Source organism: Molothrus ater, chromosome 14, assembly GCF_012460135.2.
Source record: "Molothrus ater isolate BHLD 08-10-18 breed brown headed cowbird chromosome 14, BPBGC_Mater_1.1, whole genome shotgun sequence".
Classification (NCBI taxonomy): domain Eukaryota; kingdom Metazoa; phylum Chordata; class Aves; order Passeriformes; family Icteridae; genus Molothrus; species Molothrus ater.
The window spans coordinates 8,416,371-8,435,653 of NC_050491.2; the positions used below are offsets into that span (position 1 = coordinate 8,416,371).

The window sequence follows — 19,283 nt, forward strand, 5'->3', positions numbered from 1 at the left end:
TTACAGCAGCATCATGTTTACAGCCTGAGTGAGTGTGAGGCAAGAGCTCAGCAGGCTCCAAAGCTGCTGTTGGCAGAGCAGCCTCAGCCCCCATCCCATCCTACAGCCAGGGCAGAGAGCCCTTTGTAGGGACAGCAGGTGTCTGCTACTGCCCAGTTACTGCCACCTTGGCTGAGGCTATCCTCAGGCACTGCTCACCTGTCTGCTGCAAAGGGGTAGAGTTAATAATCTTTTTTTCCAAAGCTTGGGAGTTCTAGATCCTTACCCTACATTTTAAATGTAGAACACTTACTGCTCCCCTGAGCTAATCACTGCCTCTGTGTCCCATTAGCAAGTGTCCTGCTTTTTTTCCACTGGACTAACCTGGAAAGACAAAATTATTCCACTCTCTTGTGGTGCAGTTTTCAGCTTGTGCTTCTAGTGGAAGTAGCCATGGCAGCAGAAGTATTGTGTGTCAGCAGAGCTGGGTAAAACTTTTCTGGGAAGGACCTGCTGAAAACACATAATGCTGCTACAGTCCTGAATCTGGCACAACAGCCCTCCCTCAGGTGTGTCCCAAGGATGGCACAGCAGCACAGTTCAGGCAGCAGGCTGACTACAGAAGTACTGCAGCTGGGTATCAAAGGATAGAGAAAATATTTGCAGACGATCAGATTTTAGAACTTGAGCATTTGTTGGTTGCAAAACCACTATGTTGTTTTTTTCAAGTTGTAGAATTACTTTTTAAAACAGATCCTTCCTGCACCCTCTGTTGGAAATGGTCACTAGAGAGGAACTGATTTACACAGCAGAGGACAAAATGCAGAGCTTCTGCAGCACAACACTTGTGTGTGACATCTAGTTCAGGGTACAGAAGTGCTGCTGCACTGCCCTGTGTGCCCATTGAGGTTGAGGTAGTCCTCAGACTGCAAAAGTGTTGAAGAAGTTTAAATCCCACCCTAGAAATGAATATGATGTTGAAGGAAGCTTTTTCCTCTTTGTAATAGGATTTCTAGAGGGACAGAAAAGTCTCTGCCTTAAGCAGGAGGTGTATTTTTTTAACACTGGAACAGTGTAAATCCAGCCTAGGCACAAGATTACTAAATCCTGGTTTTAGGATTAAAACCAGTATTCCTTTAGAAAAATTTTTCACTCATCATTCTGGTTGCAATTTACAGTTCCCCACCTGCAGTACAAGAACTGGGCCTGTGTAGTGGGCAAGGAAAGGTGAGGACCCCCACCCCTCTCCTGCTGAGCTTTCCTGCAGTGCTCCCTCCTCCAGGCAGGGCCAGCCCCAGCAGTGCTGCTGTCACAGCTGCTGCCAAAGCCACACGGTGCCCTCGAGTGGCTGCAGCATGTCCCCAACAGCTCAGACCTGCCAGGTGCCTGCTGAGATTAACTAAAATAGCCCAAATCTATGGGATTAGTTATGAGAATAAAAACTTGCAAAAACATACCAGATATCAGGAAAAGAGCCTTAACTGGAGCTGAAGTGGTGTCCAGAGCTGTGCTGTGTTTAGGTGGTGTTGAAAACTGTTTTAAGGATCCAATGGCCAAAGCACTGATTTCCTTTTTTAATAATGAAGCTGCAAACACAAACTTTTACCTGTAGTTTAATGTTTATATAGTGATGGATAGCACCTAGAGGCCCCAACCAACATTTGAGCCCCCTCAATGTCTCTGCCCCAAGGAGCTTACAGTCTAAGCATCGAGAAGCAGAAGAGAATAATAACTGTGTTCTCTTTTATAGATCAGTAACTCCCATCCAACACAGGGCAAGTGATTTACCTGCTCTAAGGCACAGAAGGTGTGCTGAGGATTAACCCAACATCTCTTGAATCTCTGCTGCAGATCTCAAAATAAAAGATGTTCCTTCATGTCTAGACCACTTACTTTGGTCACCCCTTTGGAATTCTGTGCCTGAAGCTCTTTAAGGTTCAGGATTCCTGTCCAGGTCAAGGTCAGAGCTGCAGGGACAGAAGAGAAAACAGAGCTGTCACAAGCACAGCTGCTTTACATACTTTACTTTTCTCTGGTCATCGCACAGCTTTGGGCCCTGAAGCTGCCACAAAACCAGCAGGTCTGGGTGCTCTGTACCTTAGTCTGGAATAGGATCTCCTCTCTTGGTTTTACCTGCTGCAAGAGAAGCCCAGATCTTACAAAGAAGCACCAGTTATGCACTGCTTTACTAAACATGGTCCACTCTATTCCATGTCCCCACATCTGAACACTTTGTATTGGTAAACACTAGATGTGGTGTTGGTAGGGAGGGCTGGAAAAGCCCTTTCCTTTGAGAGCTCCTTGGCCTTAGCAACCACTTTTCCGCTGTTTTAGGACTAGGGACTGGCTGCTATGTTCATTTTAGACTTCTGCAGAGCCAGCAAGATAAGGGCTTGTGTTTACATGAAGAGACTTACTATTTTATTTCAGCTTTGGTAACAAGTTCCTGACTTGGAGGTAGCAGCAGGTTCAGTTTATTACTACGTGCATCAGCAAACCAAACTAAACTGAGCTGAAAGATACACATTGCTGAATTCCCACTCTCTACCAAGAGATATAACTGCAGCTAATGGAAAAAAGACAAAGCTATTATTATTTTGCACTTTAAACTAAAGAACTTCAGTTTCATACTCAGTTGAAAGCTTTAGAAATCAGCACCAATCTCATTGTATATCACTGCCACCTGCTTAGTCACCAGTCCTATGTCTTTTGTCAAATGTGTCAAACAAGGAGATGTCAGATGCTCCAGGGACAACTGGAAGGTAAGAACAGCCATTAGCAGATAAATTACTTAACAGCATTCAATAAACAAATACACATCACCTGTAGAGAGCTGTATGTTAATTCACAAGTTAGGTTGTATTGATAGTCGAGGTGGCAATATACAATGAAAATCTGAAGGTATTGTCACTTGACAGAGTCCTGCATTGTCAGGGAGCTGTTTATACGTGCGGGTAAATGAAACGCTCTGACCATAGAAGCTGAACAGTCATGCATACAAAAGTGATCACTTTTCAGCTATTGCACAAGTAGTGACACTCTTTAGACATACATAGGAGGATTCTTACAAACTGACATCAGAAAGACTGCATGCACCATCTTTCAAGGCCTTATGTGAACTATACATACACAGGAGTTGCTGTATACTGTGAATACATTGTGGATGTGTATAAATTCACATAAGATTAAAAGATAAATTTGTAAATAGGAAGATTTCCACCAGCTTATGCTTTATTTTATTCAGAAGGTTTCTTAGTGTGTATACTATTTTGGATAAAACATATGACACCACTTCAGAGGTGAAGTTTCATGTAAGCATCACCCTAAATGCTTTGGTAACTGGATATTCCCAAAGGACAGGTTTGGTTAAACCAAACTGATTACTAAAATGTGAATGTGACTTGTATTCTTAAAAGAAGGATATAGAATATGGCTAATAATTTCACATATTTTCACAAGATAAAAAAACCCCTTTTCAAGTGGATTAGGTTTTCTAAGCACAAATAAAACCACTGCTAGTATGGTGTACAACATTTAAAACCCTGATCAAAATTACTTCAGAATAATTGTGCATTCCCCAAATATATCAGGTTGGCAACTGAGGAAGGAAATGAAAAATTAAATGAATAAATTGGCATAAGAGGGGTAAATTCTCTCTGTACCACAAGTTTCATAATAAAATACTGTCTTATCCTTTAATTTTAGACATAAGGATTTTTATATCAGTCTGGTTTGTTTCTAGATGACTGAAAGTTTAGATTAAAAAGGTGTTTACACAATATACACATTTCATTACTTACAAAGAGAAATAAGCTTAAAATTTCATATTAAAAATACAGTAGGGTTAGTAGCACCATGAAAAATGTTTTTCAAAACTGCAGTCTTGTTATTTTAAACATACTCAGTGCGTCGTGTTCTTCTCAATTCTCTTGGTTGATCAAAAAGGTGCCATTTTGGTACAGGGAGAGAAATGAAAAAATTAATCTTCTGATCCTTTGTGAACCTCAAGTGTTCTTTTCTGTTTCCAAGAGGTCAATTCTTTCATCTTAGTCTTGTTGTCAAATACATACTGAACAACCCTTAGTTTGGCACATGAGTGAGGTACACTTGAATTTGCATGGTTAAAACAGTTTGGATTTGTTTTTTCTTTTCTTTCTGCACAGTAGCACCATTGTTGCAGCTGGAAGACAGTGCATCTTAGGAATTTTCAACTGTTTTATAAAACATTCTCCAAGATGTTACGTCTTCTTCATGCAAACTTGACAACGACTAATCCGCGTCCTCAAGTCTCCAGCTTTCAGTGTCTCAGACTGAGGTTTGCTGACAGACACACACAAAGGAAAGGTTGCATTAGCTTTTTCTTTGTTTACAGTTCAGCATCCACTGAATTCACTGATTCATTTAAAACTAAAGTATGTGAGCAGGGAATGAATTCTGAATTAGAGATTTTTTTCTAAGAGGGCTCATTCTGTCTGTTGCCAGCAGCAGGTGACAGATGCTCAGTTGTGTCAGTGTCCCCAAGGTATGATAAGCACCTGTTTCAGTCTGGCAGATGATGGAGCACAAACACAGCCCAAGGGGAAGGTGAATTGTGTACATTTGAGACTGTATCTGGGTCTGTTTCTGGCCTTTAGTGGAAGGGTACTTTAACAACACACCCAAAGTACTGCTACAGTCAGAGCTGCATTTAAGTGGTAGCTTTACCAAATAATTTATTTTTATTTTGATTTTGAAAGGGTAACAAGATGGGAGATTAATGCAATTAATGTAATATGTGTGCACACAAATCAAATGCTTAAAAGCTTCTTTAAAAAATAGAATGAAGAAGAAAGTTGTTTTAATGGGAGGGACAAAACATTAAAGGCAAATCTCAAGGGTGCATGGCAGTTACCAATAGGAAGTTTTCACTGGTCAATTACTAATAATCAGCTACCCAGAAAACTGAAGAGTGATGAATTATCATGTCAAGTACCCTGACTGTAGGTGTTACACAAAGCCAACGTAGGGGCCACTACTGCTCAAAGCATAGTGCCAGCCCTGTGCCACAAAGTTACACTTGTCAATTAGGTGGCAGTGGGAATATTAAGAGTTTTTTCATCAGCACACAAAACAGGGCAGTAGCTATTTATTCTATGAAAGGACATGTTTCTTCAGTTAAGAAATGATTTGCTACTCAACTTGAAAGGGATAAAGTTGGAGCTGAGAGACTCCAGCTGACTGCAGAGTAGCTGAGAACACAATGGCCACTGGCTTCCTTGCAGCCAAAATATCATCCTGTTTCCTTCTGCAAAGTGTGGAAGAAAATGCTAACCATGGAGGGTAGGAAACCTTCTTCATGTAAGATTTTTAAAAACAAGTCATATGAACCTCTGCCTCAAAAGATTTAAGAGTTGATCTTGCCCTTCACTCCGATCCCTTGTATATCTGTGAATCAACTTTCGAAATATTTGGATTTATTGAAAGGTTTAGCAAGAAAAAAAATCAAAATTGTTCTTTTGGGCTCCAAATATAGTAAACACAGTAGGACTACTTTCAGAGGAGGTACTACAACAAAATGTGAATGAGAGCTGACACAAAAAGAATCTGGCTCCTTGCAAAACAGAATGTGCCCTAGCAAGTTTTCACATAATATTAAAGGCTTACCAAAGAAACACTTGAAAAACTGGTTGTGAGGGGGAAAACAAGCTAAGTAATTTCCCTATATCCCTATAAACAAATACCTTTTGATCTTTGGAATAAATTCAGTTTCAAAAGCATTCATTCTGGAATAAAGCAATAGACAAGAAACAGGTTTTCTTACCTGAACATTTCTGACACCTCTACAGTTGCCAGCCAGAAGCTGTAGGAATTGGCATAGTAATTACAGGTGCCCCGGCCATGGCATTCGATGAACGGCGCTGAGCGGAACTCTTCCAAACAGGAGCCAGGAGATGCCAAGGCCTGCCCAGAGCCCTCTGCTCCAGCACTCGTGTGCTAGGGGAGGGAAGGAGGACACAAACAAGGATCTTAGGTGTTAAAAACTGAATAGCACAGCAGTCAGCTACTGTTCATTCTTGGCAGAGAGATTGTGGTGTCAGACACCTCCATAAACGCCAGTGACACCAAGATCTGTGTACTGTCAGTCCTGGCGACCTTGGTTAGGGGCTGAAGGTAAAATGCCAACCCTTGCAGTGTCCTAAAGCAGCTGAGGACACAGGTGGGCAGGCAGTAGCTGCTTCTGGAGTAGGATGCAGTTCTTACCATCATGAAAGAGTAACCGATCCAGAGGGAGTCCCAGCCTGGAGGACATGAAGGGATCTGAATGGTCTGGCTGTGGACAGCTATCACCATAGCAGGAGCTTCACACACAACACACCTGGACACACAGGAATGCCAGAGAAACACGTGATGTTAAAATATAATAGGAGGATGTTTTATTAAGAATTCTTACACTGAAAAAGGGAACAAAACTCACCTATTAACCCAGACTTCCATTTCTCACATATTTTGTAACTGCAATAAGAGTAGTTTGGAGCTCAAATCTGTCTGTATTTTCACTACATTGGGTAAAATACTGAAGCAGTCCCTGAAACAAAAACTGGAAGCTCAAAGTCCCCGGGTGAGTGCCTTAGTCCTAAAGCCAATGGCTTCCAAGTTCTCTTTTCCTCTCCACAGTGATCTCACACTACTGACTACAGAGATTGCTTGTTTGAGAAAAGCTGTACAGCCTCTTATCACTGCTGCAGGGAGATGAACCTCTGCAGACAATGAATACTTTAAAAACCCCTATTTTTCTAGTCTCTCCCACAACAAACCATGACAGATTTATCTGTTAATTCCCAAACTGCATGTTGGAAACACACGGGTAAGATGTTCTATTTCTCAGACACTAAAGCAGAGCTGCTGGCCCGCTGTGCCTCACCGGCTGATGAAGGGCTGGATGCTCGGCCCAGTCAGTGGCTCCATGCTCATCGGCATCGACTCGGGGGTTGACAGCCAGTAGGAATAGTCATTCCTTGATGCAAAGTTACAAACATTGTTGATGTTGCAGAACATGAAGGGCATGGTGCTGAAACGTCTAAGACAGCTCCCAGCAGTACCTACAGAGTAAGACAGAAGACAGCAAAGTTTTCACTTCATTGCTTTTTATAGCAACTCTTTGAGAGCAGTACTTGTGGATCCTTCCTCTCCCTCCTCTGAGTGCACAGCAAGGGCCATCAGATTGTCATAGGGGGAAAAAAACTTCACTTCATTTTGGTTTACATTCCTTCGTCCTGAATTACAATGTGCATCCTCTGGAGATAGCAGATTTTAGCATGCATCCTCCTCTAGAAATCTCCAAGACTGCTCTGTCTTCAGAGAACCCAAGCACTTGAAGAAGCAGCTACAACATGCTTCTTCTTAAGGAGAGAGTATACAGAATATCTCACCCAAATCCTGGCCATGTGCTCTCTCATTTCCTTGCACATATAGAAGAGAGAATCCATCATATATTCTTGCTGTTCCCTGTGGACATAGTGGTGTATCCCTGGTCTGGCTGTGCCGAGTTATAAGGAATCCATGAGCAACAGAAGCTGTTCCAGGAGGGCCAGGTGGGCCTTGTAAACCATCAGGACCAGGAGGTCCTTGTACTCCTCGTGAACCTGTTCACAGGAGAGAAACAACACACCATTGTGTTAACACCATTGCTTGCTCTTTTAGGACCAACACATCTCTGGAAGGTTGTTGGTCTCATGATTGAGTGCTTCTGTTTTCTGTTTTAGGGCACCTGGTATTTCCTAACACTGTCTTCCTGGATTTTTTTTTTTCATTTCAGCTTGGTTGAATCAGGGAGATTGTCATAGGTGGTTGTAACAGTGCAACTTCTCTGTTTTGTAGGGGTATTGTGCAGCTAAATACTCTCAGGGTTATCAGGCATTATAATAACTGCAGAAAACACGGCAGCAACTGGAATGACTTCAGTCAGCTCCCCACTTCCTAAACATATCTGTGTGTGCAGCCTAAGATAATGTTGAAATAGAGATCAAGATCACAAAATAAATCACAGAGCCAGAAACAGGGGCAAGTCTTACTCCAGGCCATGCTGTGGTAACACCTGAGCCAAAGCTCATATGCTGCCAATTTTGGAATAGGTTACTAAAAGTGGAAATAAGCTAGAACAGCCTTGAATGTGAGCAAACATGAGTCAAATAACTGAGAAATGTATAAGAAAAGGCTGTTCTTGAACAGCAATATCAGGAAATATAAGTACAGATATTTAGACTGTGTTATTCTGCAGTCATTATTTACATTTTTTTACTAAAATAATGCTAACAGATTTCATAGAGCTGCTCAGACAAAAAGGAAAAATATCTATTACCTTTAGAAAATTTTACCAGTGCCTTGTCTGATTTCTCAAATCCTAGTTCAGTAGTTCTAAGCAATACCTAAATGGTAGTCCAATGTCTGACTTTAGTGAAACTCTTATGAAGCCTATTTTTCCCCATTCATAATTTACATGCAAAATAAGCAATATTTTACTAATCTCTCTCTTCAGTTTCTTACAATCTTCATTATCTCCTCTGCATCACCTGTGCTGCAAAGGGGATACCATTAAGCTTGAGGTAAAGCATTTGACAAGGTTTTTCAGCAATGACCAGCAATGTGTTGGTGCCAAGAATATTCCAAATCAATGAATGTTCAGGTGTTTGTAATATTTTTGCATTAAGAAAATCCTAAAAGTATGATTTCATCATTATTCCCATGAAGCAAAGATGTTACTTCCCAGTATTAGCCTCCATTCAGAAATGGGCATCTCTTTATCTATGTGAGTCCTCATAGCATCAGTGCCCTACCTGGTTGGCCTGGAAGACCTCTCTCTCCTTTTCGTCCTGCTGGACCATCAAAACCAGGAAGTCCATCTCTCCCTGGGTCACCAGGAAGACCAATTGGACCTAGAACACACAAAAGCATAACTGAAATAAAAGCTCTTGAAATCTCACTACAGAAATCTTCAAGTTGTCAGTGACTCGTCTGTTGCTTCTTTCTGACACAAGGGAAGAACAGCCCAGATGTCTATGGTGGGGTCCTGTGTTTATCTGTTAACCTGCATTTCTCTCTTGGCCCTTGCTGAGCTCAGTAACTCGTCTCTGCAGCCTGTGCCATGTCACTGGCACTGCCACCTGCACTCAGATACATTTCTGGCCATGTCCTCTGCAGCCACCTTGGATCATACCTGGCAATCCCTGTGGCCCTGGCAATCCAGGTGGCCCTTTGGAGCCAGGCTGTCCTGGAGGACCTGGGGAACCAGGATCACCTTTGACAACAATGCTTCGTCCAATGGTACCTGGTAAACCTGGTGGACCTGAGAAAAGGAAGATTGGTATTAGATAACCAAGGTGGATGTCAGCATTAGAAACAGTTTATTTCAAAATCAGCAGCCAAGAGCTCCATCACTGCAAGAAAGAATAAGTGTGTGTATGCATAGGACAAAAAAGTACTCTTGGTGACCCCCCTCAGTGGAGTAAATCCATACAGACGGGATACAGAGTATAAAACATATTAGAATTACTTGTAGGGGCTAAAAAGTACAGGTTGGAATTATGCTGAACATCTTGCTCACTTGACTTTGTCTGCTGGCTGAAACCAACTCATCTGTGTAACAAATTCTATGACAGGGAGCCAAAGTGACAGTGCCACTACCCAAGACTCTTACCTGGTGGGCCTGGCAGTCCCTGGCTGCCTGTGAGGCCAGCGGGTCCTGCAGGTCCAGTGGGACCCTTCATACCTGAAACATCAAATTCACACAGTTACCCAGTGAAAGAACATGCTGTTCTACAAAGTCTGCTGCAGGAATGGCCTAAACAGGCTGTTACTGTGTCTGGAGGTTTTGCTCAGAATGCTGGTTAAATACCTGGGAATAGCCAGTGAAATACCTGGGAATCCTGGAACGCCTGGAACCCCGGGGTCACCCTTCATTCCATTCAGACCTGGACGACCAGGATCCCCCTGAAGAAAAGAGCCTCACGTTATTCCCTCACGTCAGCAGCTGCAGAGAACCAGGATGGAACAGGTGGCTGGAGACAACAAAGCCCACTGGGGGCTGGCAGTGAGAGAGGGAACACGAGGCTGCATGGACAGCTCCGGCTCCCATGGGAATACAGCAGGGACATCCTGCCTAGATACTGGGGGATAGCTGAGGAAAAGGTCCTCTGCCTTGCTAGAAGACAGGGTGTTAGCTACCACATTTTGGCTTTTATTATGTTAAACTACATGTTCCCCACAAATATATTCCATTTTTATTTGATTTAAAAATTAACTAGGTGAAAACTCCATTTCTTGTCCTACCTGGCGTCCAGGTGGTCCTTGATCTCCCTTTGGACCAGTCAGGCCAGGTGGACCAGGTGGACCTGGGTTCCCTTTTTCCCCTTTAAGTCCTCCACTGCCTGGTGGCCCTCGTGGACCTTCTGGGCCTGGTGGACCTTAACATTGCAGAACAAATATGCACACATCAGTATATATCATTAATTTTCCCCAAGTTTGTGCCTTCAGTGTTTAAAAAAAAAAATAATATTTTGGCTTAATTTCCCAGCTTTGTTTCAGTGCTAAATTCAGGGTAAACTAAAAGGAAAACAAGTAAGAGGAATTATTTGCACTACCCAACTCAGGAACCAAGGCCCCTTATCTAGCTGATGAAGCAGGTCTTTCCAGAAGGCAGTGCAGCTCACCTGCATTAGCAGCTTACTGGTGACCAGACCAGTGCCTTTACCAGGAGCCAAGAAACCCAAAATTAGATGGTACAAATATCCTCTCTGCTGACCTGCATTACATTCACCATGTCTTAAGTGCTTCTTAACAGCCTGAATTCCTTTTGTCAGGTAGTATCAACACTAGCACAGTGCAGTGTAAACACTGTAGTGCTGCTTTCTTGTTAGCATTTGACATACCTATTACGGAGCACTCGTGTGCTGTCTCCTGACTGCTGGGCAGCAGGAAGCTTGTCATTCTGCCTTGCCTACATAACGTGAGCTGCAGAAACTTCCTTATGTTGAATGACTCTCTCTGCAACTAATTTTTTTAATCTTTAGTAGACTTACACTGTGTAAATCTAATTGAGAAACTGGGCTGGTCTTTAAATATTTTGCCTTTGTTACAGCCAGATTAATCCAAAACAAAGCAGTGGGTATAAAAGAAACTTTGACATCTGGAGAACTCAAAGATGAGACCTCCACCTTTGTCCCACCATCTAAGTGGAAGGTAACCGGTATAATTTTTGTGGCAAAATAAACCATAAGCAAGTGCAGAACAGCTAATAACATTTTACAAGTTAGAGCTCATAATTGGATTAACAAAAGGATTTTTTTGCAGGACAGTGCTATGACATTCTCTCCTGTAGTACAAAACTAACACTTATCAGTGGATTTTCAGTCCTTCTCAACTTTGAATCTCCTTTGATATCCTCATAGTCTATACCCAATGGATAAATTTGATGATTTGTGTTTCTGCATGCAAATTTGAGTATAGAATTCCTTCGCTTTTAAAATCAATAGCAGTTTTGTACCAGATTTCACACATATCCTGTAGCAGTTTCAGCTACAGAAAACATCCCATCATGCGAGGATTTTTTGTCTTTATTTTGGTCTTTCATACTGGTCTGGTACTGTACACATGCAAAATAATACCAGGTTACCATCTGGGGCATGCTAATCAAACACACACGGTCTGCAGAGTAACCACAGCCCTTAAAAAGACAATCACAGAGTTACAGGAAAACATCTGTTTCTCTTACATCAAGTGCAATGCAGTAAAACAAATTGCCCGAGTTAAGAGTCTAACCTGGAGGCCCTGGAAGGATCAGAGTTCACCAAAGCCCAATGATCGATGTTAGAAGGGTCAGACATCACAGTACAAAACAAGATTACTAGTTAGAAATAGTACAGATGACAGCATATACACTACACACAATCCATTTCACCAACATATTTTGTATTTACAGTATAATCCACATGCATGCATAAAACCACACATGAATACACAAACAGGTATTTTCAGATACTAGCTATTCTGGTGACTAGGCTCTACTGAAACTAATTTGACACTTCATTTAACAGCAAACTTAAAGCTTCACTAGAGAACATATTATTGCTTTAACATTACAGCTAAGGCCTATAAATGGTTAGTCCTGCTCACAAAGGGTTTGGACTATGCAACCATTTCACTGACAATACTCTCAGGGCCTGGAGCTTGGCAAATAGGAAAATTGTGAATTATAGCTCACTCTTGTGCAAAATTCTGCTTTGGGCAGAGGGAAGTGTGACTAACAGAAGGATTTATCACTACTAATCAGGTATGAGCCTCAACTATCTGTGAATACAATTCCAGGACTGAAAAGTAGGCTTATTCCTCTTTGAAACTGTAAGCAGGATTGACATGGATCAACAGGGCTGCAAATGCTGTGAGCAAAAACACAGCAGAACTTGCAAATTTAGAATTTGTTGTCTTTACTGTTGGCATTATTTTGTCTTGATAAAAATATTTCAAGATGCTAATTTACCTGCTCAAGGTTATATGGAGAATGGCGCATGAGAACATCCTTAGAAAAATGATTTAAATGTCCTCTCTCAAAAGATAAGCTGGCTGTCCCTACAATGCTCCTAAGTTAATATATATTATTTTAGCTCCTGTGCCACTTGCATATTTCATGTCAGTGAAATGATTTAAATATATCAACATATCACCATGCAATTTGCAGCTAAAAACTACAATAAATACACAAGTTTACCTCACAGCACTATTTCTTACATATTTGGTAAATTATTTTAATACTAACTGTAATACATTTGTTAAAAATAATGACATGGACATTTCATTGTTACTGTTAAGTACTTATAAACTATATTTCACTGATAGGTAAGTTTTGCTATGATTTATAAATCAGTCCTACACATGTTCATCACCGAATTCTGGCTGATCACAGTCACAGGGTGGAACAAGACTTGATGCAATTGCTCAGTTCCTCTCAGCACCCCATGATGGCAGCTCTCTTTGAAAGCGTGGTTACTGCTTGAGTGACCACAGTTAAATTAAAAGGTAAAGCCACATTTCCTTTTTTTGACATGGCTGCACAAAGATAGGATTTAAACATCAGGGGCTACCAAATTTGCTACCTTGTGGTGCTTAGTACAGCAGGCTGAAAACTAAAATTTATTCCTTTCTTAAATTTTCATGACAGTTCTTTGCTGCCTGAAAGTCATCATAGCAAAACCTAAAGACATCATTATTATTAAATAGATATACCAAGTCATTTTCAGTCTAGACACAGATGGTAAAATCTTCCCAAGTGCCAGTTTGTGCTCCATGTTGATACACTAAGGTTACAATAAATGTCTCAGCAATGTTCTCACCAATTCTATCCCACTGCCCTAGTGCCAGGGAGGACATGGCTGTGAGCTTTATTTTCATTAAATACTTGTGGAAGGAAGAACTTTCTTCCTTTCCTCTAAATGGGCTAATGAAGTGAAACAATGGAAATAAGGATTTCTCTGCACTGCAAACTTAAAAGACTCTAAGTTGGGAATCTAAAGCATCATTGTTAGTCTATATAAATTTTCCTACAGATACTGTTGGTATAAAAGAAGCATCTGATTTATTTAAGTCACTTGAGAGTGTCCAAAATCAACAGTAGCAGGTGCTACAAAAATTACTACTGTCACTTGCCCAAGCTGCAACACACAATTATGCAGCAAGTCATGGGAGGACAGTGCAATGTGCTTCTTAAAAAAAAAGCTGAAAATCAGAATATATTGTTTGCAACTGCACTGAGGGAAAAAAAAGCTAAAAACAAGTTTCACAGCTGGGGACACTATAAAAGCCTTGCAAATCTAGACTCACATGGTCTTCCACCATGGGCAGAGCAACTGTGTCCTTCCAAAGTCAGTCCCACAACAACATGGAAGAGAGGGCTGAAAGCCAACTCTGAGCATTCTTTTCCCACCACAAATTAAAAGCTATGTCTGAAACATGACTCTGCATATCTACATTTAGACACTACAAAAGTAATACATTCATTTTCATGCAAAGTTATTATTTTGGAGTTACGGGGCTAACCTGAGGGACCTGGGAGTAGGGGGTCAGAATTCACCAAGATCATCATTAGAACAAGGGGAAAAACATCAAAATTGTTAGAAATATCAACAAACTAACATATTCAACTAAACCTTTCTTTTTAGATTTAGCTCAATATTCCTTTACATACAATGTGCAAAACACCAAACTATTATTATTCATAGCAAGGAAAACAGACATGTGGAGTAACAGCAGTGTTCTGTTGCCCTGGAAATTGGCATAATTTCATAATGAATTATTAAATCTATGCCAACACCATCTATCAATGTTTATTTTAGGGGTAACTCAACTGGAGTCAGAGAGCTACATCATGTTTGACTTCATCTCTTTTACTAATCTTAGAATATACCCAGAAGTCAACAACAAACAGTACACGCAAACAGCTTCTGGTTTTATTTCTGTCCCTGGAAGGGGTAATTTGACAGCCACACAGCTGCTTTTATGAGTAACTGCCTTATGTTGAAATGTTACAAAATCAGCATTCCAACAATAGACTCTGTTATCATTAGAAACAAAAGGCTGGAGTGCTGATTGTACCAGAACTGCAATAATAGTTTGGTTTATCCACATTAGTTCACACATAACTGAGCAAAACAAATGCTTCACTTTATACATTGCATGCAACAAAAATGGAAGTAAGAGAAAGAAAGAGAAAAAGAGAGAGAACATGGCTGAGCAGAACCTCACTGGTTGTTTCCCCTTCTGATAAACCTGCACAAAATGAGTCCCACCATTGCTCCACCTTCCCAGCTGATCAGAATCAGTAAACACTTGATTTAGGCAGGGAAGTGTGAACAGATGAGCAGCTCCATAAAGCCCCAGTGCTACAGCAGAGCAGAGATCTCAATTGGTACTTCTATTATACCTCAGAGGTTGCTTAGCCTGGTGTACTTTTAAAGACTTCTTTAAAGTTTGGAGATCTCCTCTGTATAAGAAACTTTTAAAAATTAAAGCCTATACTGTTATGGACCAGTCACTGTCCTGGGCCAAAATTTTAATTGCTGCACTACCCTGTATACAGAAGAATTAACAGAAAGTCCAAAGCAAACTGGGGGCTACAAACATGCTGCAGGGATGATCCAGTGCCTGGTTAGAGCCCCTGGGGTGCAGCAGGGAACAGTCAGTTCCTCCAGGAAAAGGGGGGGAAGGCATGCACTCCACATTCTACCAACCAAATAGGAAACCAGGGAGGCATTGGGACTGGCTGGGGATTATTAACCCATAGGGTGGTTGTTCCACATCAGTCACACACAAAGCAGGTTTAGGATGAAACACAATGGAAGTATTTTTACTGGCACTAAAAGAAAACCTCATTGTACTGGCAAACAGCACCCCAGTTCTAAGGTGTTATAGATTAAAACCAATGTTTATAATGACTCATTTTTTAAATAGACAGTTAGGGTATATATGAGTTCATAGCCTACTCTGCAAAAGAAAAAACTCATATTGCTATTGATAATAACATATGATTCAATTCCAGCTCTAGGGAAAATATTTTGATAAAATTCCATTCAAAGAAACATTATTCAGTGTGACTGCCTCCTCTTGTGTCAGAAGCAAGCATGAGGAAAATGGGAACCTTTAAATCTTTTCAAGTGTATACTGCAATGCTAAACTCTCCCTTGATACCCAAAAATCAACAATATCTGTGTTGCAGCTATTTTACAAATGTACTATCTCAAAACTAACTTTCCTCTGAAAAGTCTTTTATTTAAAGAATAACTTGAGGGCAATGAACAAAAATATTACTGCACCATTAATCTGCAAAGGAAGAAAATCCCCGTCATCAACCAATGGCTTGGTTTGAAAGCAGTCTCCTTTAGGGAGAATATCAAGCCTGTTATGTGAGATGAATCTTAGATGTAGCAAAGTACTTCTGGATTAAAGATCCAGAAATAAGCTTGAGCTGGAGCAGTGGCAGGTTCATTTAAATTACATTTTTTCAAGAGCAGTATCTAAATGCAAATAAACATTCTATAACACAAAACAGAAATCAGTTTCTAACACAGGCCAGGTAGTTGCTCAGCCATGTTAACTCAGAGTAGTGTTTTCTCATTCCCAGAATTAGTTGGTGCAGGAATAAAATGCAAACATGGAATGGAAAGATGAACACGGCACGATGGAGCGCGGAGTCCACGGGAGCCACGATGGAGCAATGACTTGTGTTACATGGCCCGGAGATGAGGAGCAGTGTCCAATCTGACCATGCTGGGATGCTAGTGGGAATTTGATTTTCATGACTCAGAATGATGGGGCTTGTTACGTTTGGTGTTTGTGCGCGGTGACGTTTGCTGATGGTGTGACACTGGCAAGGCCTCAGACGTTCAGAGGCCGGATCGTGCTTGTGAGGGATTATTGGGGCAGCATGCGGAGAACCTCCCGCGGGGAAACGCCTTTGATTTTTGCTGCCAGGCATCCGAAATTTAGAGAAACTAAAGCTAGTTTATTTATAGGTACTGGGGTTTTTTGGCAACAAAATTCTCTAGTTGCCCACACACCTATGCCATGAGGCTTGATCTTATCCATCCAAATAAATGGAGCCAATTTAAAGGCTGATGACCCACCAGCAAAATATCAAAGTACTGGCAGATGTTCACAGGGATGGATCATGCTCTTACCTGGCCTTCCTGGAACACCTGGTGGGCCAGGGCTACCTTTAGGACCTTCCAGAGGTGGCCCTGGTATTCCTGGTGGACCTGGTGGACCCTGCAGACCAGGGAATCCCTGGAAACCTGGTTCTCCCTTCGGGCCTGGAAGTCCAGGGGGTCCCGGTGGGCCAGGTAACCCCAGTTCTCCTTTTTGTCCTGTAAAAAGTCATCTTTGTGAATACTGTTACAAATTTATATAAAGCCCAAAAGCCAACTTGCAAAGCTATTTCTCTGCCTTGCAGAAGGCACAAGTCTGGCCACAACTCCCCTTATTTGCAGAGTGAGACAGGGTAAAATTGTCTAACATTCAGAAAAGAGCGAGGGCTAATAATCCTTGCAGGAGAAAGTGCTATAGATTATAACATGTTAAAAAGTCTTCCTAAGTCAATGATGCTGTAATTCATAAACATCTTTGGAGACTGTAAGCCTACAAATAAGGGTTTCTATGAAGAAACCTGTCAGTATTAAGACTCCATCCTTTTCTTGAGATGTTGCTGAAAATTAAGACATACTTGCAAAATTTTCAAATAAGCCTGGAGAATTTAGGAGCTTTAATGCTACCAGAGAAGAGCAATGTATAAAATACCTATACTTGCAAAGCAGCTTCATTTGTCATCTGTTGTATGAATGCTTTATTTACTGACACCAATCAGCAAAGTTCCACACAATGCAATAGGCTATTGCTCTGTGTGCATTTATTCTGGCTGCATAATTGCTAATTTACAAAATACAGTGGTCAGTAATAAAATGTCTTTATTGCTGTGGTTAATTTAAAACAGTCTGCTGAGGAAAAAAAATTACTTGTAGCTATAGCATTCATTTGTTACAGAAAAAACAACATACCTTTCTTGGTTTTGGTGTGTAAATATATTTTACATTGAACCTTTTTAACAAAGGGCAACAGAAAAGCTTTACCTGACAATCCTGGGAGTCCTGGGGGTCCTGGACGCCCAAAACCTGGCAGACCTGAAAAAAAAAAGATAGAGTTAGACAAAAATTAATATTTAGCTTTCAGGTCTCCAGGGATGGGAATATAAGGCTTAGAACAATGAAAGTGCAGTTCATCTAAGTAAGTGATTCCTTGAGATGACTTGGATTCTCATTCACTCACCAGTCCTCCCCAAAGTTGGAGGGTTTGCTATTGAATGCATCTGTAACCCTCATAACCATTTCCATCCCCTTGCAATCCACATTCTCTCAGATTTTGGGAGTTACTATGTTTGCATTTTTGTCTGCAGATCTATCTTTAGAGCAGGGATTACACTGTTTATCCATTGTGTAACTGAGCTGAAGCAATACAGCTGCCATGGGATACAGGAACAGGGGCTGGTGTTAAAGGCAGGTAATGAAATCCAGGAGAGCTGGCTGAATTCTTGTCCTGTGCTTCCCTGGCAGCTTGCCAGCACCCTTTGTGAGCCACCCAGCAGCCAGGAACCACTGGAACAGTTTTGAATGTGTAAGGGCAGTTACAGGAAAGAAAGAATAGAGCAAGCAGGACATGTCAATGCAGAGTGAAGAGGAGGAAAGAAACAGGAAGGACACCTAACCTGGTTCACCCTTCTGACCCGCTGGTCCAGGGATACCATCTCGACCAGGCTGTCCCTTTTCCCCTGAAGGACCAGGAGGGCCAGGACGACCAATATCACCTAAAACAGGGATGGAACACATCAGCACAGTCTTGCCTAAACTGCAGTAAAGAAAACCAGCATCCTCTTCACCACTATCTGAATCTAAAGCTGTGGTAATGCAATAAAAGATTTACAAGGGTGCAATCTTAAAATTAAACGTTTCTCTCTCTCCCCTGACAATTTAGAAAAGCCTTTTAGGCCTGTGATTTTTCAAGCAGTCACTGTTTGCTAAAAATATAATGCTTCTCTTTAGAATAAATTAGGATTTTGCTCCTATAAAAACAGGTTAGACCACTGTAATACATAACATAAATAAAGCTGCTAAGTACAGAAACAGTTAACTTCTTCTTTCAATAGCTAATGAATTGACAGCAAATACAAGTCCTCAAAATAAAGTTAAAATTTGTTTCTTTGCTGTATAATTTCAGTGAATTAAGTGTGTGCAATGGTTTTTGAGCACCCATGTACATATACATTTCCCTGATGCTAAGGATAAGAAAGGAAGTGCCTTGATGTGTTATGTTTTTCAAGAAGCAGCTGATCTCTGCTGCACTGTCCATGCTCACCTACTGGCCCAGGTGGTCCAGGCAGGCCAGGATTACCTGGAGGGCCCTCAATACCTTTTGGTCCTGGAATTCCTGGTGTTCCTGAAAGTACATTTCAATCAAATAATGAACAAAACTGACTTTTCAGCAGATCTTGAAATGCTACAATCTGAGATGCCCTGAGTTACAAATGAGCTAATCCTACCAAGATGCTGTATTTATGCTCATTTTGCAGATTTACAGCTGGTAAGGAGATGAATTAGAAAGCAAAAAATGCACAGAAACAAAACACACTGGTACAACTGCCCTTACTGCTACTCTCAAGCCTACTCTTAACTGGTGAGTGCTCATGGCCAAGGACACAGCAACTCAACAGTTACCATTTTAAAGACAGATGTTTC

General features: G+C 41.2%; 1 protein-coding gene across 1 annotated transcript in view; it reads right to left on the reverse strand.

Moving 5' to 3' along the window:
• Positions 1–1,576: 1,576 nt before the first annotated feature.
• COL4A5 (collagen type IV alpha 5 chain) overlaps positions 1,577–19,283 on the reverse strand; it is a gene marked incomplete at its 5' end in the record, with an annotated part of 73,543 nt that continues 55,836 nt past the window's right edge. The window contains 14 exons of the mRNA XM_054516376.1: positions 1,577–4,299; positions 5,780–5,952; positions 6,220–6,334; positions 6,881–7,058; positions 7,389–7,601; positions 8,793–8,891; positions 9,173–9,301; positions 9,653–9,724; positions 9,873–9,945; positions 10,285–10,418; positions 16,680–16,865; positions 17,625–17,675; positions 18,257–18,355; positions 18,904–18,984. Coding sequence (XP_054372351.1) covers positions 4,218–4,299; positions 5,780–5,952; positions 6,220–6,334; positions 6,881–7,058; positions 7,389–7,601; positions 8,793–8,891; positions 9,173–9,301; positions 9,653–9,724; positions 9,873–9,945; positions 10,285–10,418; positions 16,680–16,865; positions 17,625–17,675; positions 18,257–18,355; positions 18,904–18,984 — 1,685 coding nt within the window. The remainder of the gene's footprint in view (positions 4,300–5,779; positions 5,953–6,219; positions 6,335–6,880; positions 7,059–7,388; positions 7,602–8,792; positions 8,892–9,172; positions 9,302–9,652; positions 9,725–9,872; positions 9,946–10,284; positions 10,419–16,679; positions 16,866–17,624; positions 17,676–18,256; positions 18,356–18,903; positions 18,985–19,283) is intronic.